Source organism: Uloborus diversus, unplaced genomic scaffold (assembly GCF_026930045.1).
Source record: "Uloborus diversus isolate 005 unplaced genomic scaffold, Udiv.v.3.1 scaffold_12, whole genome shotgun sequence".
Lineage (NCBI taxonomy): Eukaryota > Metazoa > Arthropoda > Arachnida > Araneae > Uloboridae > Uloborus > Uloborus diversus.
In genome coordinates, this window is record NW_026557876.1 from 9,939,159 (window position 1) to 9,962,821 (window position 23,663).

Here is a 23,663-nt window from a genome sequence, read left to right on the forward strand (position 1 = left end):
GGGACTGTAGTGAAATGACAAAAAAATGACATAAAACAGCGTTCTGTTGGTCATTGGAGTTCAATTCTCAAAATTCGTCTTTTTTAATGAGCATTTAATATGGTTTTAGTGCGCGGAGTTGAATACAACAAGTTTCAGTCCGATAGAACCTACAATTCCTGAGATAATTGAGTTTTAGTTAAAAGTAAACGATATTTTTTGTTAAATTCGTTGTAGTTCTTGAACGTTTAAATATTTCTAGGTGTCTTACCCACTTAGAAATTTATATATAGGGGAAAAGGGGGCTCATGTAAACACACATGTGAACATGGTATGTTTTACAAAGATCGCTTCAAGAAAAAAAACTGGAAAATTTCTCAATTAAGGACAGTACCAGTTGTACCTCTTGGACAAACATTTATTAGAGCAATAGACATTTTATGTTTCTGTGGTGGCAACATCTTTGTTTTCGCAGGTGTGGTAAGAATTTTATGACTATCTTCTTCACGTGATAACATTTTTAATACTAACTGCTAATTTAAATCTAACTATTACGAAGCATTGTACGAACATTCAATGGACGAATATCCCAAAAAACATCATGACTCTAAGAAAATTGTATTCAATCATGGGGACACTTTTGCGTTGAGAAATTGATAATATTGTTTGAAAAATAGAGAAAGGCAAAAAAAAAAAAAAAAAAAAGTTCAAATGTGCCCCCCCCCCCCTTTTTTCCTATTAGCTAACCCGAGCGAAGTATTGGCACTTGATAGCTCTGAAAATAAATATTTAAAACAACAGTCATCATGGTGAATTGAAAAGTCAGAGCACCACCAACTCCGGCCAAGTGAGGATAATTAGCAGTTGTGGTTATTCAACAAAAAATAAGGTTGATTTCTACATTGTGTACATTCAGAGAAACGAGCTGATGTGTGCATCACATGACTTCCTTTTACTCCAATTTGATGTCATTTTCCCATTATTGGCAGTTTTAATGTGATTCAATAGTTTACTCCCTAAATATCACCAACAGTGGCCAAATCGAAACCAGATTTTAAAAAATAAAAAAAAAATCGTCAAGTTCGTCGCCAAGTTGGCGACAAAACTTGACTACCAAAAGACTGGTGATATATTGCCAAGTGTCCGCCAAATTATAACACCACTTGAGTTTACATCGAAATGAACAATGATTTCCCCCCAAAAAGGGGCAAAAGACCCCCTTAGGAGCATCCGAATGCAACCAAAAGGCAAGGTGCACAACTAGGCCCCACTAGGAGTCTTCGTACCAAATTTAAACTTTCTAGGACATACCGTTTTTAAGTTATTTGAGATACATACGCACATACACACATATGCACATACATACGTACATACAGACGTCACGAGAAAACTCGTTGTAATTAACTCGGGGATCGTCAAATGGATATTTCGGGAGTTTGTACGTTCCTAGGCACATATCCACGTGTGGTCGAGTCGAAAAAAAACCCCAACATTCATTCTGGAGTGAGCAAAATAGAAATTAAGGCCGATTTTTGAGTGAAAATTTTTTTACGAATACAATACTTCCTTTTTTTGGAAAAGGAAATAAAAATGAAAAAGTAATCATTTGAAATTCGAGCGTTTAGAAAACTTTTTGGTTTAAATATAGTGCAATCCTAGTGGGGTTAGCTGGGTGAGGAAAGCTCATTTATTTCACATCGACCGTGTCATCATTTCATTCCTGTTTCCTGTAATTTGTACTTCTCATGTGAGAAATATGAAAATTCAGCAATAAGCGAGCTTGACCCATTTCCCATCTAACCCTTTATGCTCTAAATTATTTAGGTTTGCAAAAATTTTGTGAAATTGCTACTTCCCCACATTTACTCATGACAAAATCGCTTTCGTGGGATATTTCTTAACACAGTAGTATTTTTATTTTTCTATCCTTTTTTTGAGCAATCGCATTGCTTATTGTTCTGACTTGACTATTTTGAATTCCTATCATTTTATTTTCCCGCCAGCACCCTCTGCCAGCACCACCGCCGCGTCGACCGGCTCCTCACGATGCTGCTCCTCTTGCGAAAACCGTCTCCAGGTTGCGTCCATATCCTACACACACACACGCATACACACACACACGCCTACACACTCATGCCTGCGCACAGACACAAACACACACTTCTACACACATACACACACTCATGCCTGCACACAGACACAAACACATATGCCTACATACACACACACGCGCGCGTACACACACAGCACTGCATACACAACACGCACACACATGCATACATACACACACACGCACCCACACACATGCGCCTACACAAACACCCCAGCACATTCATACACACACGCTCGTGATTGCGAAAAACATAAGTTGAATTCAAGATGCCAAAAATTCAAATTAATGTATATATATATATATATATATATATATATATATATATATATATATATATATATATATATATATATATATATATATATATATATATATATATATATATATATATTGAAACCCGTTGGATCCTCCTCCACATGTATCTGACACCATTTAAAAAGAAAAGTCGCGCAAAAATGAAAGTTTTGGCTGAATATGTAAAATACCCCACAAAGTCTAATTTAAATCAAAATTTAATCTTCCAAAAACAAGAAGAATGAAAAACTATGTAAAATACACACAAAGCGTAATTTACATAAAAATTTATTTTTTCAAAAACAAGAAGAATGAAAAACTTAGTTATATAATGTACACACAAAGGGTAATTTACATGAATATTTAATCTTCCAAAAACAAGAAGAATGAAAAACTATGTAAAATACACACAAAGCGTAATTTACCTGAAAATTCAATCTTCCAAAAACAAGAAGAATGAAAAACTTAGTTATGTAAAATAAACACAAAGTGTAATTTACATGAATATTTAATCTTTTAAAAACAAGAAGAATGAAAAACTATGTAAAATACACACAAAGCGTAATTTACCTAAAAATTTAATCTTCCAAAAACAAGAAGAATGAAAAACTTAGTTATGTAAAATACACACAAAGTGTAATTGACATGAATATTTAATCTTCCAAAAACAAGAAGAATGAAAAACTATGTAAAATACACACAAAGCGTAATTTACCTAAAAATTCAATCTTCCAAAAACAAGAAGAATGAAAAACTTAGTTATGTAAAATACACACAAAGTGTAATTTACATGATTATTTAATCTTCCAAAAACAAGAAGAATGAAAAACTATGTAAAATACACACAAAGCGTAATTTACCTAAAAATTCAATCTTCCAAAAACAAGAAGAATGAAAAACTTAGTTATGTAAAATACACACAAAGTGTAATTGACATCAAAATTTATCTTCCAAAAACGAGAAGAATGAAAAACTTAGTTATGTAAAATACACACAAAGTTTCATTTAAATCAAAATGGAGTCTTTGAAAAGCAGGAAGAATGAAAAACTTAGTTGTTTATATTTACCCCAGAATAAACTACTTATGGAGTAAATGTATATCCTAAATCGCTTATCAAAAATAGCTGGGAATGTGAAATTCACAAATAAGTAACAACATGACAAACACCAGTTACTTCGTATTTGTAGACTCTGCCTAATACCACATAATGATTTCATAGTTAATATTGCCTCCACTAAGTCAATACGGATGTTAACTAAGAGTGGGATAATATACGGATAATGAGTAAACTCCAAACGGATAGTGAAATTTTATATGCAACTAAACATTGCAGGTAAAAAATGAAAAAACAAAAAATGTTCTTACACTTATAAGTATGAAAATATATTTCAAAAGACTGATAAAATCAAACACTGAAAATAATACTCATTTTTACTTTCTTCTATATCTAATATATAGAAGAAAGTATTGGATTCGTGCAAATTTTCAAATTTCGTATTTTGACGGATTCGAACGTTTTAAGGTGTGCTGAGTCCATTTCGACTATTTTTGAAAAATGTCTGTCTGTCTGTGTGTGTGTATGTATGTGTGTGTGTGTGTATGTGTGTGTGTGTGTGTGTGTATGTGTGTCACGTCTGTGTGTGACCAGTTTTTTGTGGCCGCTCTACAGCAAAAACTACCGCATGAAATTGAACGAAATTTGGTACACATATGTGCCCCTATGTGAACTTGTGCCCATTGGTTTTTGGCGCGAATTCCTCCAAGGGGGGTGGAGAAATGGGACGTTTTTTGAGTTACGCGTGCTTGCTATTCCTCAGGAAGTAACATGCAGAATCAAACAAAATTTGGTCCATATGTTGCCCCTAACAGGAGCAGGTGCTAATTCAATTTTGGTGTCAATAGCTCAAACGGGGGTTGAATTATAGAACGTTTTCTGTCGTCAATTGTAACTGCTGTATCTCAAGAAATAACTAACGGAATGAAACAAAATTCTTTTGACAAGTAGCCCTTAGTGGGTATAAGAGCTGATTTTATTTTGGTGTCAACAGCTAAAAGGGGGGTAGCGCAATCGCTCGTTCTTTTTTTCCATTGTGAGTGCCCTATCTCAAGAAGTAATGCTACGTTCTGGTTGAAATTTGGAATATATGTGAATCCATACGTAAACAGGCTTTGGTTCAATTTTGACTCCAATCGCTCCAAGAGGTGCTGATTTATTTTTATTATCATTATTTTTTAGCGATTAAAAATAGTTTTATTAATGCAACAATAAGAAAGATAAATCGTAATAGATTGTCGTCTGCGTATTTCTCGTGATTTTAATTGTATGGAAATGATCGGAAATATTCCTATTCCTATTAAGAGTCACAACTGACTTCAACTGTATTTATGTCGAGGACTGCATACTAAGTGCCTTGCCTATCGGAAATATTATCTCAATGATTTAAAATTTTTAACTGTTGCCATCTTATGTTTGTTAATAAATAAAATATTTGTAATTAATTCAAGCAAGGCTTTTAAAGTAACTTTCCATTTTCGCTCTTTGCTTTGCTTTTGCAATCATTCAGACATTGGGATGGTGGTCAAGTTTTTGCATGTGCAATTTTGTTTTTGTTAGGAATATTGCTTCCTCGTCAAGCATGGGGAGGGATCAGAAAAAGGAAAAATATAGAAGAAAGTTTCGTGATGGCCACAACATACTAGTTTGAATTATTATTATTATTATTATCACTGATGAATAAGAATACGAAATGAATCTCAGCCAAATGATGACTCGTTCATAGATCACAAAACTTCGATTTTAATAGTGAACTGTAAATTCACACAAAAGAACTCGGAAACACAAACTCAAGAATAGGTTCACACTCGTAAGGAATAAAGCACAGAATTACTCGCACGAAGAACACAACACAATCAATTCGAATATCAAAGTCGAAGCATTTTTTAGACGTTTGCCACAACCTTATAAAGAAATTATGTAAATTAAATTGGGAAGAAAAACCATGGAGGAAAAAGTTTTAGTCCCACATAAAGAATAAATTTCACAGACTTGACGGTAATCATATATTGATATAAAACAATAATCAGGCGTGAAGCAGAACAACGCATTTTTCCTCTTCCTTTTTTTTTTTTTTTTTTTGTTCTCGCTGTACCAAACAATCACTTTCACACATTGAAAAAAAAAAACATTTAGTATGTTTTTACTTCCTTTTGCAAAGAAGGAAGTATTGTATACGCAAAAAAATTTTCACTCAAAAATCGGCCTTAATTTCCATTTTTCTCACCCCCGAATGAATGTTGAGTTTTTTTCGACCCGATCACACGTGGATATATGCCTAGGAACCTACAGACATCCGAAATATCCATTTTGACGACCCAGGAGTTAATTACAACGAATTTTCTCGTGACGTCCGTATGTACGTATGTATTTGCGTATGTATGTATGTGTGTATGTATCTCGCATAACTCAAAAACGGTATGTCCTAGAAAGTTGAAATTTGGTACGTAGACTCCTAGTGGGGTCTCATTGTGCACCTTCTTTTTTGGTTGCATCCGGATGTTCCTAAGGGGGTCTTTTGCCCCTTTTTGGGGGGAAATCATTGTTAATTTCGATGTAAACTCAAGTGGTGTTATAATTTGGCGGACACTTGGCGATAGATCGCCAGTCTTTTGGTCGCCAAGTTTTGTCGCCAAGTTTTGTCGCCAACTTGGCGGCAAACTTGACGATTTTGTTTTAATTCGGCCTTTGTTGGTGATATTTAGAGAGTAAACTATTGAATCACATTAAAATTGCCAATAATGAGAAAATGACATTAAATTGGAGTAAAAGGAAGTCATGTGATGCACACATCAGCTCGTTTAAGAAATCATCGGGAGTCAGATCAGTGGCATTACGCATTTTAATTTTTTGCTCTTTTTCCCAGTCACCTGGCGTCACTTCTCCCAGGCGTAGTTCCTTACAATCCTCATATATATATCAGCCAATTCACTGATCGAGTAACGCTCCTGATGTCACCAACAATGAAACTCGCGCCACGACATGATCATACGATAATATGTTTTGGTAATGTTTAACATGCATGGAAAGGCTTTATTGCGACAAGGCTGAACTCGATCCGGTAACTTCACTGTATTACTGGTAAAACAGTCATTTCACGGGAATGAAAAAACGAAATCAATGAACGCTGCCTACTGGACTTTAAGGGTTCATCCACCGGAGTTAGAGTTACAATTTCAACCAGGGCCGTATACAAGGGGGGAGGGGGTGTTAGGAGTCCCCCCACCCCGAAAAGTTCGGTTTGACATTCAAATGTTGGTTTATATTTTAAAATATCCAAAACATATTGTTCCAAAACACAAATTTCTTTCATATGAATATTGATTGCATAAAACGCTTTCATAAAAGACAACCCAACGACTTGAACATTAGCACAACTTTCTTTATAGTTCGTAAGATCCGCATGAAAATTTTTAAACCCTCCTTGAAATTATTTTCTGGTTACGGTCCAGATTTCAACTATCAAACTATCACCAAACAGGCAATGTAGAAGCAATTTTCACCCGTCATACCTTGACGGGCGATTTTCCAGTTATTTAAATACTTTCTCTCGTAGGGCGAACAAAAAGTACAGTATTAGAGCTACCTCGGACTAACAGGACTCGGTTTAGTGATTTAGTGAATCTCTACTATCGATTTGTCAGCTGATGACGAACAAAACATTAAAAAAAAAAAATATTGATACCTTAACCGGTTCGATTTACAACGAGCTGATGTGTGCATCACATGACTTCCTTTTACTCCAATTTAATGTTATTTTCTCATTATTGGCAGTTTTAATGTGATTCAATAGTTTACTCTCTAAATATCACCAACTCATTGGACCATTGAAAAATGAACCATTGAAACCAGATTTTAAAAAAAAAAATCGCCAAATTTGTCACCAATTTGGCGACAAAACGTGGCGACCAAAAGACTGGCGATATATCGCCAAGTATCCGCCAATTTATAACACCACTTGAGTTTACATCGAAATTAACAGTGATTTCCTCCCAAAAAGGGGCAAAAGACCCCCTTTGGAGCATCCGAATGCAACCAGCAAGGGAGGTACACAACTAGACCCCACTAGGTGTCTAAGTACCTAATTTCAACTTTCTAGGACTTACCGTTCTTGAGTTATGCGACATACATACACACATACGTACATACAGACGTCACGAGAAAACTCGTTGTAATTAACTCGGGGATCGTCAAAATGGATATTTCGGGTGTCTGTACGTTCCTAGGCATATATCCACGTGTGGTCCGGGTTGAAAAATAAACTCAACATTCATTCGGGGTGAGCAAAATGGAAATGAAGGCCGATTTTTGAGTGAAATTTTTTTTCGCGAATACAATACTTCCTTTTTTGTAAAAGGAAGTAACAAACGTCCTGTCTGACCCATTGCCCACTGTCGGTGTCACAGTTTCAAAACGATCCTCCCATCTTTGTTTTCCGATTCTAGCGCCGAGTGACATCGCCATTGACATTTCTTTTGTTCCCCCACGTTTCCCGCCATTAAACTCTGGGTGTGGAAACGGGACTTGTGGAACGAGAATGGGGACCTGACCGACTTTCGGGGGCTTTCAATTTCACGGCCCTCCCAATTAGAATAAGAAGAGCGCGGAAACAAATGGTGGAGGGAGGATCCGACGTTTTTTTCGAATGGTCAAAGTTTGGGTACGTTCGCATTGATGGCAATTACGCAATTCTCTCTACGTTATCCGCACTCAGAACCAATGTAACAAAGTCACATCAACCATCACTACTTTGCAGGAGACGGTAAAATCGTTTGTCTATTCACTGAGAAAAATGAAGTTTTCAAAAATGAGTACAATCATGCTTTCAAATTTTCTTGAGATCTTTTGTTTTAAGTATGAGAACCCATGTTTTCAAATAGTGTGCTGAATTATTTCATACTCAAAAATGAGTACATAGTACTCAGTTTAGAGATTATTACCTATTCAAAAATGAGCACAAATACCTCAAAAATGAGCACACACTTGTTGATTTGATGAATATTTTAATGTTTCAAAATTGAATATCACGTAGTCGAAGCCATTTTAACACGCGATATGTTAAAATTTTAGTACTTTTTCGTCATTTTTGAAATTGTTGTTATTAGAGTTGCATACAAAGTTTGGTATTTGAGCTCCTTTTACGATACTAAATAATTATAACGGTTTAAAAAACAAATTACTTTTTTTTTTGGTTCATCGCGGAATAAGAGTCTACTTACGATGCGAGGTACACTTTGAAAAAAATATGAAATTTTGCGGTAAAAGTTACTAGCATCCATGCTGAAAGTAACTTTTACCGTAAAATTCTATTTTAATGTAAAATTTTACGATTGAATAAAAAAAATATGAAATTTTGCGGTAAAAGTTACTAGCATCCATGCTGAAAGTAACTTTTACCGTAAAATTCTATTTTAATGTAAAATTTTACGATTGAATAAAAAAAATATGAAATTTTGCGGTAAAAGTTACTAGCATCCATGCTGAAAGTAACTTTTACCGTAAAATTCTATTTTAATGTAAAATTTTACGATTGAATAACCAAGAACTAAAAAAAGAAACGAAACCATGCGAGTCATAAGTTTGATCTCGGGATCTTCGCTTTGGCAAGCGGTTTTGCCGCTCACCATACCAGTTGGATAACATAGACTGAGGGGAAATACGGTGTTATCTGCAATCGTTTTTTTTTTTTCGATGTAATTTACTGTAATTCTTTTCTGTACCGGAAACGCTCCATTTCACAGTAATATTTAATATGAAAGTTTCCTGAATTTTTATGAAAATCGTCATTTTTGGAATTACGTTAGCGTGGCTCTGATGTAGAGACATTACTGGTAAAGAGCTGCTGAATTTCTTATAATCTTCAGATTGGCATACACCGAAGAGTACATGCGAATAAAGATGCGAATTAAATTATTGCGCTCTGAGCTAATGGCATCAGTGAATGTCATTTCATCACTTTTGACGTCTTGTGCAGAAGCGTCAAAAATGAAATGAAATCTATGCACCGATTAAAAATATTTTTTAAACATATTAAATGTTAAATTATTTTAAAAATGGACAGATTCTATATTTTTAAGCATGCTCTTTCAAAAAAATTAAAATAAAAAATGCTTTTAAAATTTCGGAAACGACTCCATTGCAAAAAAACATGAAGTTAATATTTGCATTTTTGTTTACAGATACTGCTCATATTGAGATCATAGAATCACCAACCGTTCATTATTCATCATATTCCTATTTACAGATACTGCTCATATTGACATCATAGAATCACCAATCATTCATTATTTATCATATTTCTGTGTACAGAAACTGCTCATATTCACATCATAGAATCACCAATCATTCATTATTCATCATATTTCTGTGTACAGAAACTGCTCATATTGACATCATAGAATTACCAATCATTCATTATTCATCATATTTCTGTGTACAGATGCTGCTCATATTGACATCATAGAATCACCAACCATTCATTATTCATCATATTTCTGTGTACAGATGCTGCTCATACTAACATCATAGAATCACCAACCATTCATTATTCATCATATTTCTGTTTACAGATACTGCTCATATTGACTTCATAGAATCAATAATCATTCATTATTCATCACATTTCTGGGTACAGAAACTGCTCATATTGACATCATAGAATCACCAACCATTCATTATTCATCATATTTCTTTTTACAGAAACTGATCATATTGACATCATAGAATCACCAACCATTCATTATTCATCATATTTCTTTTTACAGATACTGATCATATTGACATCATAGAATCACCCATCATTCATTATTCTCATGCACACAACAGAACAGTTGACCAAAGAAATCACGTGACGCTCCCTTTGAGGACGTTCGACCAAAAGTTCCTACTCCAAATGCAACTCAACCCTCACTTGAAGAGCAAAGAGGACTGCTTTTACCATGGACGGTCCATCGCACACAAGGACAGTGTGGCAGCTTTGAATCTATGTGATGGCGTGGTCAGTATGACTTCAATATTTTATTTAAACTCAGATGAAATCAGAAAAAAGAAAATTAATTTGAATTTTGACATCTTGAGTTCAAATTATGTTTTTCGCAATCACGAGTGTGTGTATGTAGGCGTGTGTGTTTGTGTGTAGGGGTTATGTGTGTGTAGAGGGTATGTGTATGTGTGTGTAGGCATGTGTGTTTGTGTCTGTGTGCTGTCATAAGTGTGTGGGGTAGTTCTGTGTATGTGTTTGTGTGTCTGTATGTGTAGGTGTGTGTATGTGTAGGTGTGTGTATGTGTTTGTGTATGTGTGTAGGTGTATGTGTGCGTGCGTGTGTGCGTGCGTGTGTGCGTGCGTGTGTGTATGTGTTTGTAGGTGAATGTGTTTGTGTATGTGTGTAGGTGTATGTGTGCGTGCGTGCGTGTTGTTGTGTATGTATGCGCGTGTGTGTAGGATATGGATGCAACCTGGAGACGGCTTTCGCTAGAGGAGCAGCATCATGAGGAGCCGGTCGACGGTGATGGTGCGGAGGGTGGCGGTGGGAAAATAAAATCAAAGGACATCAAAACAGTCAAGTGAGAACAATAAGCAATCGTGATTGCTCAAAAATTCATTTGTTGGTAAAAAAAAAGTTTCTATTTAGGAAAAGACATTAAAAAACAAATTAAAATATATATGTAATATTGAATTCAAATTAGTTTCTCACAATCACGAATTGTGAGAGGGCCCTACTGGCTGGGTTGCTTGTTTCTGCAAATGGAATAGATATGGCCATGAAATGTTCACCCGTCATAAATTATGACTGGTGATTTTCTGTAATAGGTTAATACAATGGATATTGATAAAAAAGAAATGGTGATTAGTAAACGGTAATAAAGTTTATATTTTTTGTCGGATTTCTAATGGTACACAAGCCTTGCGTTCGACGAACCTCATCGGTCGACTGGTAAGTAACCGGTTACTAACCGCAGCGTTCTATGATCAACCGGTTACCGCATCGGTTACCATTTTAAGCAGTTGATTGCTTGACTGGAGCACGTGATCATTAGCTGTCACGTGATTAACTAATCGGTCGCTACCGGTCGTGCTCGTCGAACGTAAGCTTAGTATACACGTTATTTTCAACGTGTAACGTTATGTGTTTTCATTTCTTATCCACCTTGAATGATGAGAGTTATTAATCTGGAAACTTTGTATTTAGATGAAGTTTTGATGTTTAAGTTCATCGATAAATACTTTTTTTTTATGAAAAAAATGTTGCTTTACAAAAAAAGTTTTTTTTTAGTGTAAAGTTTTTTTTTTTTTTTTGTAAAAAAATGTTGCTTTACAAAAAAAATGTTGCTTTTAAAAAAAAAAGTTTTTTTAATGTAAAGCTTTTTTTTTTTTTTTTTTTTTTGTAAAAAAAATGTTGCTTTACAAAAAAAAGTTTTTTAATGTAAAGCTTGCTTTAGTGAAGCCCTAAAAACCATGAATAGAATCAAACCGCTGCCGATGTTTAGCTATGACGAATAAAATTTCGCGCTTTAAATAAATCTTAAATCTTAAGAACAACTGTCGTCATGCAAGTCTGACATTTTAGTCAAGTGAAGATAATTAGCAATTTGTGATTGCTCAAAAAAAGTGTAGCTTTTTAGTAGAAAAAAAGTTTTAAAAAATTCAGTAAAATTAATTTCATATAGGGTAACGGCACCAGAGACAGAAAAGGGTCTAGTAACAGACAGTCGTAAGTTTGGATTTTAATAATAAGAATTTTAGGCGGGAAAAACTGATGTTGCTGACCCATGAACACGATGTAACCATCTAATGCTGTCCGAGTGAATTTCAAGAGCCAGTTGATATTTACAAGCAGTGGAGGAAGATTATGAACGGCCACCACTTGGTCAGCTGGTGTTTCATGTTTATTTGAATTTAATGAGGCTTTAGTTCTAAAAATAAAGGACTTTTGCACGTTTTGAAGAGAAAACGAGAATTCTGTCCTTTACTCATCCTTTCCTCGTCCTATCTGTTACTGGATGACATCAGAATTGTCAGTGTCTGTTACTGGGGATTGGACGTTTTTTCGGAATGGTTGGTTGGTTGGTTTATTTAATTTTAATGGCACAAGAGCCCTTGAGGACTATACTGCGCCAAACGTTTTCTTTATGTAATATTATTTATATGAAGTCATGATATTGTAAAAGTAAACTTGTTTTGAGGTAAAAAGTATTAAACTTCAGTACTTTAAAATAAGTAGTGAAGAACATGTATATGTTAAAAACGTTTAAATGGATAAAACAATAGGTTGACAATAACCTTGGTTAACAAGAAGAGGACAAAATCACAGTTTGACGACACAAACACTAAATTAAAAAGGAGAAACCAATCTCCAATTTTCGAAATGGAACAAATAAAAATAGAACTAACTTATTTAGAGGATTCAGAAGCAGCTAAACGTTGGATGAGATGTAGTTGCATGAGAGAAAAATAGTTTTAAAAGTCTAAATCCATCAAAAGGCTCAGAAAATGGAGTTAACTTGAGGGCGATGTCTTAAGCATGTCTACTACTGGTGCCGTTACGCTAAGACGTGATTTGAAAACATTTTTAAATCTATAGAAAGCAAAAGTTTTCGTTTTAAGTTTTGAGTGAAATTTAATGCACTGTTTTTACAGCGAGGATACATCGAAGCTTCTGGAACCAGTTACACAATTCATCCACTTCCGGTTCATTCATCAAGAAAATTGGCCAAAAAGTTTCGAAACCCCCACGTGATCGTGAGAAGAGAGACGTCACCGGATACGTTCTGCCCACATGGTAAGTACAGAATAAATTTTTTTTATCATGATTTAAAAAAAAAATAACCATAAAATTAAATTCCAAAAACTTAAAAAATAACGAGTAACAAAAAAGTGGTAATTTTCTTTTGTAGTTGATAATCTTGTACGTACTAACCAATTTGAGTAATTGCAAAATGAACAGAACAGCGCAACAAATAAGAAATGATCTGAGTGAAAAAGTTGATTTTATTTGAAGTGTGAAATAAAACAAGGGTGAACATTGTATCTTGTTCTGTTAGTAAATAAAAAAATTAAGTTATATCTAAAGCATTCCGAATGTTTTGTTATTTTAATTGACAAAAATGTTGTGTGAAAAGCAGCAATTGCGCAAATTTTTGTTTTTCACTGCTCAACATTGCTGTGATTCAATTTGCTGGTTTATTCCATAATCTTTGCTGAATTGTTGACTTTATATCATTTGAAAAGTTTCTAAGAATTTATTTTGGTATCTCAATAAGTTTTTAATTCATATGACTTAACGTTAATTTTTTGTTCCATTTACTTTCCGGGTTTGGGCTGCTGTTTATATATATATATATATATATATATATATATATATATATATATATATAATGCATTTTTGAAAAATATCATCTGTATGAGTTTTACATCATTTTCCTAATTATCTTTACGGAGTACAAGAAATTATTTATTTTTCGCATTTGTTCCATGTCCACTGTTGTTGCTGTCTCATAGGTCTAGCATCAGCGAGACTTGGTTTATGTAAAGCCCTAGATAGACTTATAGGATTATTATAGGATCCAGGGCTTTAGGTGCATGCGGTCATAAATTAGAAAAAGTAATCCACAAGCAATTGAGGATCTCTAAGCCATCACGGGTGAATTTGAGGAAGTCCAAAATGTGCAGTCCAAAAGCCTTCAGTATGAAAAAGCATCCCTGTTAATTAAACAGAGGAGTTGATTAATTTTGGTCTTAAGGGTCAAACCTCCTTGTTTTAACCTTCCACGTTTTTGTCAATTATATCCAGTTAGGCTGCTAGGCTTAACGGGCATTTTTTTTTTTTTTTTGACTTTTGATTATTATGCTATATCTGAATGAACTCCGCAGTACGATTCTGACGGCCGAAACTAATCAGATGGTCATAGTATTTGACCAAATAAATGTCTTTTTGCATATCTAAAAGCTGAAGATCCCCCTGATATAATGCATTGTCGTTCGAGCAGCCTTTTTCAATTTCTGTGGATTAGTTGTGGAGCGCATGAATGAGTAGGAAACCCATACTCCAGTATTGATCTTGTAAGTGATAAGTAAGCATGTACGAGGGTCAGTCAGAAAGTTAGTTGCACTTCTCAAGAAAACAAAAAAAGGATTGAAATTTTGCAATAACTTTATTGTTATCTTAAAGTTCCAATCAAAATCTACTTTTTAAAGTAACCACTTCCATTATTTAAGCACTTGCTCAGGCGTGATACAAGTTTTTCGATGCCTTCTGCAAAGAAATCCCGTCCAATGTTCGATAACCATTGTTGGGTTGCAGCTTTCACTTCGTCATCCGAATGGCATCATCGTTTTGAAAGTTCTTGTTTTATGGGACCAAAAAAAATCGAAGTCAGGAGGTGGAAGGTTTGGGGGCTTGGGAAGGTGATGCCACACTTCCCACCTAAACTTGGTCTTCTCTCGCGCTCAGCGTCGTCTATATATGTACGTCCATTCTCAAACATGTCGCACCATTTCACGACAGCTTAATGTAACATTGCATTTTCACCATACACTTCATGCTACTGCCCAAAAATTTCAGAGCAGTTGCACTTTTTTGCCCACAAAATCGAATAACTGCACGCATTTCCAATTTGGACGCTACTTGCAGCTGTCGAGACATGTTTGCGACTGATTATCGGACAAACTAAACTTGCCTTGGGGAAGCCGCTATGTCACACGATAAAGGTACATGTCTGAAGTATTGCCACAGAGTTTCATCAAAATTGTCTTGGAACAGATTTACGAAGAAGTGCAACTAACTTTCTGACTGACCTACGTAGTTTGAAGGAATCAAGCACAGGCATCTCAGTCACACCGAGTGTTACCGTCTCGTAACAGTTTTTCCACTTAATTTGAGTCAATTATCTACACAGTAATATACTAAAAGTTGATGACGTTCTTGAAGGAAAAAGCTTGAATTAAAAAACACATTTATTTGAGATTATTTACATTATTTACATCTATCTTATTCAACTTCTACTACTAAAAAATTCTTATCATATCACCTTCATCTTAATAAAAACATCTTATTCTTTTTTTTTACACTGTTACTACATGAAATACACCGCCAGCTCAGTCATTTCCAGCCGGGGACTGCAGTTTCGTGCTTATTAGCACTCATCAGCCCGGCAAAGGAAAGTGACTGAGCTGGCGATGGAAAACCTCTTAAGGAAGCCAAGATTGCCAAACAAACTGGTAGCTAATATAGAATTAGCGCAGACCAGACGAGTGATCGAAGCAATGGTTCGGTTCAACTCGAAGATTGAAGGCAAGGCATGGTATATTCAGTAAATTGCCGCCCATTAGTCAGGGCTAAAGCAGAAATACATGAAATACACCGCATACAGTCACTTTCCTATGCCAGGCTGATGAGTGCTAATGAGCACGAAACTGCAGTCCTCGGCTGGAAATGACTGAGGTGGCGGTGTATTTCATGTATTTCTGCTTTAGCCCTGGCTATTGGGGGGTAATGTACTGAATATACCATACCATGCCTTGCCTTCAATCCTCGAGTTGAACCGAACCATTCCTTCGGTCACTCGTCTGGTCTGCGCTAATTCTGTATTAGTTACCAGTTTGTTTGGCACTCTTGGCTTCCTTAAGAGGTTTTCCATCTCCAGCGACAGTCACTTCCTATGCCGGGCTGACGAGTGATAATAAGCACGAAACTGCAGTCCTCGGCTGGAAATGACTGAGCTGGCGGTGTATTTCATGTATTTCTGCTTTAGCCCTGGCTATTGGGCGGTAATGTATTGAATATACTGTTACTACAGGTCAAAGCAAGTTTTTGTTGCCTCGAGGTGGAAAGGATGATCATTACTTGGTTTCAAAACTTATCTCTATCATCCAGAGATATATTTTCGCAGGTTTACTCTTTTTTTTGCCCTCGAAAGTTAAGGTTTTCAAAGTGCTTATTACTTGCGTCTTCCGTATTTATAACGTATCTCAAAGATTTAGGAGTGCTTTGCATAGGTAAGGAGTTGTACTCCAAATCTAATGTATATTCTAAAGTTTCCTGTTGGTGGTCAAAAAACTGACAGTCGGCTTCTAATTCTCCTTCCATTAGTTACACGGCATGTCTTCTAATATGTTGCATTGCAGCTTAACAGTTTTTTTATTCCTCCTGTCAGTTTTGATAATTAGTTTACTTTTTATCTTAAGCTTTTGTCTTTTCTTTGGAATTTATAAAGTTTTATAGCCCAACTGACTGATCCATGTGTTGTTCTAACTTTTGTACCTTTTTGCTGGAGATTTCTAAATTTGACTATGGTATAAACATCGATTCTACTTTGAGTGCTTCAATCTAACTACTATTTACTACCTGTGAGCTGGTGCCTTTTAGGGTGAAACGCTGTAGTACCAGAGGGGGCACTCCTTAAGGTAGCCATTTTGCCACCCATGGCACAATTAAGGGTACAGAGTACCAGAGGGAACCAACTGTCACTTAGAGGTTTTCAGCTTATGTGGAGCCAAATGCCACCTTTAAGGATGCTATAAGGGAGCAAATTGACACTCTTAAGAGGTGCCGCTGGTACTACAACGTTTTGCCCTATTAGGTGCCATATGCACCTGTAGTTCTGACAATGTTGTCATGTATGCAATAATTTTCTCCTATTTATTCTTTCCACACGACAATTTTACTTCTTGACTCGTTGCAATTATTTACAGCTTTACGAAAGAACAAGCACTGGTCCGTCAACAACGAAACGGACAACTCTGAGGAAGCTCTGGTCGAAGTCATGGCCCCAGAGCAGAGGTTGCAGGACACTGTCACCAAAAAGCTGACCGTCACCAAAGCAACGACACTGGATAGGAGGCGCCGGGCCACCACCGGAACTGCAGAAGCCAATGGGAAATCCGTGATCGAAACGGCAGTTTTCATCGATCAAGCTCTTTACGATCAAATGCGGAGGACGTTTCCGGCTGACACGGATCGGCAATTGACGACATTTGTCCTCACCATGATGAATGCTGTGAGTATACAGTCAAAACTCGCTATAACGAACCCTCATTTGATTGACTTCAGAGATCGCTATAGCCGGGGGTTCGCTGTATCCGATTTTTCAAAAAAAGAAAAGTCCGAATTCGTTTAGTCTTCATCGATTAAAACCTTTACGATCAAATGCGGAGGACGTTTCCGACTGACACGGATCGGCAATTGACGACGTTTGTCCTCACCATGATGAATGCGGCGAGTATATACAGTCAAAACCCGCTATAACGAATCCTCAACTGACCGACTTAAGAGAGCGCTATAGCCGGGGGTTCGCTATATCCGATTTTTCAAAAAAAGAAAAATCCCAATTCGCTAAGATATTCTTAATTACGCGATAGTCATCATAGAAGTATCTTTCATTAGTAAGTAAAATTTATTGATCATATTGTTATCAGTAACAAGCTAACTATAAAAAATTACCCTTTTAAAAAAATCTATGCATGTAAGAAAGGTGTTATTTTTGGTTGCAAGCTTTTAGTCACCTATCGAAGAAAATCAAAAATATGTTGGTCTATAAATGTTGGTTGCGAAAAAAAACGTTCAAAACAGTCTTTGAGCAAAATTGAAGGGTCAAGGACTATTTTTTTTTTCATCAATATCAGAAGACTAGTATACAGTCAAATTGTTCTCGTCAAAGGCTTTTGAATTATTAAAAAAATACCAAAGCTCATACGACACTTCTTTGTACATGTTCAAAGTCAAAAACTCTGTCCAAAAAATTCGGTTGAAATAAATCCACTTTTTAGATCAGGTTTGTTTACGAATGATAGGACGTCTTTCTCACATTTTTACCAGAAAATCTTAAAATATTAGAAATTTTTGGATCGTTATAGCCGATTCTGCAGCATTTGAGGATCGCTACAAGTATCTGAAACTGTATTAATGACATTGGACTTCAGTTCGGACGATTTAAAAGGTTCGCTATAACAGGGGGATCGCTATATCCCAGGTTCGGTACATTGGAGTTCGACTGCATATCTAAATCAGTGGTTACCAAACCACTCAGTGGTCCACATGGACCTCCTGGGGTCCAAGCCGATCTCCAAGGGGTCCATGTCAACGAAAGAAAAAAAATGGGGATACACGAGAGGAAAATAAAGGTCACGACCTTAGATCCATCCAAAGAAGTTATCATTCAAATTCTACAAGGCTACCCATGGCACTCTTAAAGGTACCAGAGGGAGCCAACTGGCTCATAGAAGTGCCAAAGAATGCCATACGAACCAAATGCCACCTTTAAAGATGCTATTGGGATGCCATAGGAAGCCAATTGGTGCACTTAAGAGGGTGCAGCTGGTGTTACATCGTTTTAGAGAGAGGGCACCAAAGAGAGAGCCACGACACCATAGGTTACCACAGAAAGAGATCAAGGATACCGCGAAGTTTCTACGATATCAATATAGATACATAAAAGGGATGAACTAGTATACCGCGTGATAATTTCAATTCTTCGAAGGTGCCGCGAGACGGAAAAGTTTAGGAACCCCTGCGAACCAAATACATTTTTTTAACGACGTACTTACATAATACTTACTTATATAGCAGGAATTCCAGATTTTAAATGACAGAAAACGAACTTCTTTAACATAAGTTTCAAGTGTTGCTTTAAAGTAATTGAAATAAAGTTTTTTATTTCTCTTTTTAAATATAAAAAAGTATTTCGTTTTTCTGCATTCAATATCCATTTGTGATTTAAACACTTTGGGATAAACATAACCAATATTTTCTTTTTGTTTACAAATGCTTAAACGCAAGCATTACATTGCGTTAGTTTGAAACTAGCCCTTAATAGGGGTTCTACGAAAGAGAGATAAAACTGTCATGGGATCCACGGAATAAAAAAAAAGTTCGCGATACTTTGATCTTAATTATGTTGTGTTGTCGTTACCTGTCCCCCTGGTGTAGCGAAGTCTACACCAGGTCAGCCTTGTCAGGTTCAAAAGATCCCGACACGCTAGATCCTCGTAGATAAGATCCTGCTCATCGCCACAGCAGCCTTTATGAGGAGCCAATACAAGCAAGAAGATAAGCAGGACTTGCAGAAAGGGTGCAGGAAGAAGGAGAGGATATCTTCTCCCCATTTAAAAATTTTAAATATCCACTACGGAATAGAGCCACGGCCGATTGAAAAGGACGAGGGCCACTGCAAGAAAACGACAAATGAGATTCTGCTCATCGCGCAGCTGCCTTTATGAGGAACCAACACAAGCAAGAAGATGAACAGGACTTTCCTTAAGGGAACAGGAACAAGGAGAGAATATCTTCTCCCCGTTTAAAAACTTTAAACACTTTAAATGTCCACTACGGAATGGAGCCACGGCCGATTGAAGAGGACGAGGACCACTGCAAGAAAACGACAAATGAGATTCTGCTTTCATCACGCAGCTGCCTTTATGAGGAGCCAATAGAAACAAGAAGATAAGCAGGACTTGCAGAAAGGGAACACGAACAAGGAGAGGATATCTTCTCCCCGTTTAAAAACTTTAAACACTTTAAATGTCCACAACGGAATTTAGCCACGGCCGATTGAAGAGGACGAGGACCACTGCAAGAAAACGACAAATGAGATTCTGCTCATCACGCAGCTGCCTTTATGAGGAACCAATTGAAACAAAAAGATGAGCAGGACTTGCAAAAAGGGATCAGGAACAAGGAGAGAATATCTTCTCCCCGTTTAAAAACTTAACACTTTAAATGTTCACTACGGAATGGAGCCAAGGCCGATTGAAGAGGACGAGGACCACTGCAAGAAAACGACAAACCTCTTGGCTGTATGCCAGTGGCTGGATCTTTAATTAGTAAATGAACAATTAAAAATTTGCAGATAAGCAGTACAAATGGTGGGTGTATTACTCCCTTGGTTAGTGACAAGGTTTAGAACTAGTATCCCTGATATGTGCTGATATAAATTAGGATTTAGAAAAAAATTTATTGAAAGCCTTCCATGAGTCTGAACTCAAAATGAGTTTTGATGAACCTTTTGAGTGCATTATGAAAAGTGTTAAGTATTTTTTTTAATTCTGTTATTTTAATTTAAACACTAATTATTTTCACGCAGGTGCAAAGATTATTTCAACATTCGTCTTTAGGGAAATCGCCCGAAATTCGCTTGGTGCTAATGGAAACCTTAAAGACGCAGCCACAGGTAAGACGATATCGACTTTTTCAAATACAGTCGAATCCCATTACAGCACGATTATGAACAGTTACAGCAGATTATGAACAATTACAACAAAAAACAAGCATGAAGAACGAAGAGCACAGGATACAAAAAAAAAAAAAAAAAAAAAAAAACGAGCTGATGTGTGTATCACATGACTTCCTTTTGCGCCAATTTAATGAAAATAGTACCTTGGAGTAAGCAAAGAAACACTTTAAATGTATATATACTTATACAGATAAATTCTCCCAATATTGGCAGTTTTAATGTGATTCAATGGTTAACTTTCTAAATATGGCTAAATAAAAACCAGATTTTTAAAAAAACGCCAAATTTGTCGCCAAGTTGGCGACAAAACTTGGCGACCAAAAGCGTGGCGATATATTGCCAAGTGTTTGCCAAATTATAGCAGCCTTGAATTTGCAATGAAATTAGCAATAATTTTACCCCAAAAAAGTGTAAAAGACCCCCTTAGGAACATCCGAATGCATCCAAAAAAGGAGGTGCACAACTTGACTCCACTAGGAGTCTACATACCAAATTTCAACGTTCTAGGACATACCGTTAATGACTTATACGAGATACATACGCACATACATGTGTACATACGGACGTCACGAGAAAACTCGTAATTAATTCGGGTATCATCAAAATGGATGTTTCGGGTGTCTACTCGGGTGTTTTTAGGCATATGTTCACGTGTGGTCGGGTTGAAAAAAAAAAACCTCAATATTCATTCGGGAGCGAGCAAAATGGAATTAAAGGTTGATTTTTCGGGGAAAATTTCTTCACGCGCGAATACAATACTTCTTTTATTTCGTAAAAGGAAGAAAAGGAAAAAAAAAGGAAAGAAAGGTTGAAAGAGAAACAGAATTCATCAATCTGAAATCTCACAAATTCAAGCATGCAAAAATTTGTCAGTGCAAGTAACTCAAAAAATATTTATTTGGAACAAATTGAGGAGAATTTGATAAATAGAAATTTCAGATTGGATGAACTAGTGTAATTAGCTAAATTTATATCTTTAAATCGATGCAACTACATAATTACCTATAGAAATATTTCTGCGGTTCATAAACCTGACAGAAACTTGTTTGAATGCTTTACTCCCATTGCTGTAAAAAGCTTTTTGAAGAAAGATAAAGAAATCGAAAATTTGGCGCTTAAGCTATTAGTACTAGAATAGAGGAATTATTCAGGATTTTTTCTTGTTGGCAGCGAAGTTAGAGCAACTCAACAAGTTCTTGAATTACATATTATGTCCGTGTGTATTATAGCTATAGCTCAAACCGTACAAGATGATACAAAGATCTATAATATGTACTGCCGTGCAACGGTAAAGCGCAATATCTGCAGAACTGAGTTTTTGAAGAAACGCATTTTGGATACCATGCTCAGAGAAATGTTGGAGTCATAAGGTTTTTTGAGCAATCACGATTGCTTATTGTTCTCATTTGACCGTTTTTGGCGTTTGGTTCTTTTTTCAGCGTGGACCAGGGGCCTTTGCAGCACCACCGCCCACCGTCATCTGCAGGCGCGGCTCTGAGCACTGAATCCTGGAATCCGCTTCTCCTAGTCGGTGGCGTCCTACACACACTCACGCTTATACATACACACACACACGCTCATACATAAGCCTTTACACACATACACACACGCCTACGTGAATACACTCATGCCTACGTGCATACACACATGTCTACGCACACAACTACTATACACACGTAACCGCCCAGGAGGAGGGGCAGGCTTGGGGGGACAGGAGCCGTTTCTAGGAACAATAGCCCCCAATGTGCAGGGTCATGTCGCAGTTCGTGATTGCGAAAACCGTAATTTGAATTCAAAATTTCCGAATTCAAGTTAATTTTTTTTTCCTTTTTTTTTTGTGCTTTATTTTCAGCTGAAACCAAATAAGCAAGCTTGTACAATAATGCTGAAATACGATACAGCCGTGTGCAAGTAAAGGACAGTAACTGCAAATTTTTAATTTTTCATTTCTTTACATCTTAGACATCTATTGTACGTTACTTTTATTCTTCCAGCTCGCTTACTTGGTTTCCGCTAAAAGAAAAACATAAAAAAAAAAAAAAAAAACGAGCATGACTTCTTTTTACACCAATTTGATGTCATTTCCCCATTATTGGCAATTTTAATGTGATTCAATAGTTAACTCTCTAAATATCACCAATAGAGGCCAAATTAAAACCAAATTTTTTTAAAAAAATGCCAAACATACATTTTTGCCAAACATACAGCCGTCATGAGAAAACTCGTGGTAATTAACTCGGGGATCGTCAAAATGGATATTTCGGGCGTCTACAGGTTCTTAGGTATATATGCACTTGTGGTCGGGTCGAAAAAAAAATTCAACATTCATTCTGGGTGAGCAAAATGGAAATTAAGGTCGATTTTTGAGTGAAATTTTTTTCGCGGATACAATACTTCCTTTTTTGTATAAGGAAGTAAAACGCGCGAAAAAAGACCGTCTAATTCCAACATTTTCCTATTGTTATTGCTAAATTTGGCGATTTTTCTTAAGTTTTCGTCAGCTTTTGGACTTCATATTTTTATTGCGGGGGGGGGGGGACACAGTGACAAATAATTTATGGGTCCAAAACCTCTTTCGATTGCGACTTATGTTGATTTTTTCATTATTATAGAATCACTATAAAATCGCCCGTCAAGATATGACGGTTGAAAATTGCTTCGACATTTGAATGAAGTCATTACCTTTTTGATAATGTTTTAATAGTTGAAATTTTAACCTAAACTCCAGTAGATAGCGTTCATTGTTGACCATTTTTACGTTTCTTTATTCTCCTAACATGAAAGTCTTACCAGTGAAACAATTAAGTTACCGGATCCAGTTCAGCCCTGTCAAAATAAAGCATTTCCCTGGATGTCAAATCAAACTACCATGCGTGGCGCGAGTTTCATTGTTGAAACACGCGCGTTACTCGATCATTGGCTATTATTTATACATGAGGATATGGTTTCCAGATTAATACCAAGATCTGGATATAGTACCATGGTTCTTTATGTCT

The 23,663-nt window shown here is 36.2% G+C and overlaps 1 protein-coding gene across 1 annotated transcript in view; it reads left to right on the forward strand.

The window, feature by feature from the left end:
* Positions 1-23,663, forward strand: part of LOC129232460 (A disintegrin and metalloproteinase with thrombospondin motifs 16-like) — a 135,119-nt gene that overhangs the window by 36,687 nt on the left and 74,769 nt on the right. Inside the window, exons 3-4 of the mRNA XM_054866605.1 lie at positions 17,132-17,436; positions 20,518-20,604. Coding sequence (XP_054722580.1) covers positions 17,132-17,436; positions 20,518-20,604 — 392 coding nt within the window. The remainder of the gene's footprint in view (positions 1-17,131; positions 17,437-20,517; positions 20,605-23,663) is intronic.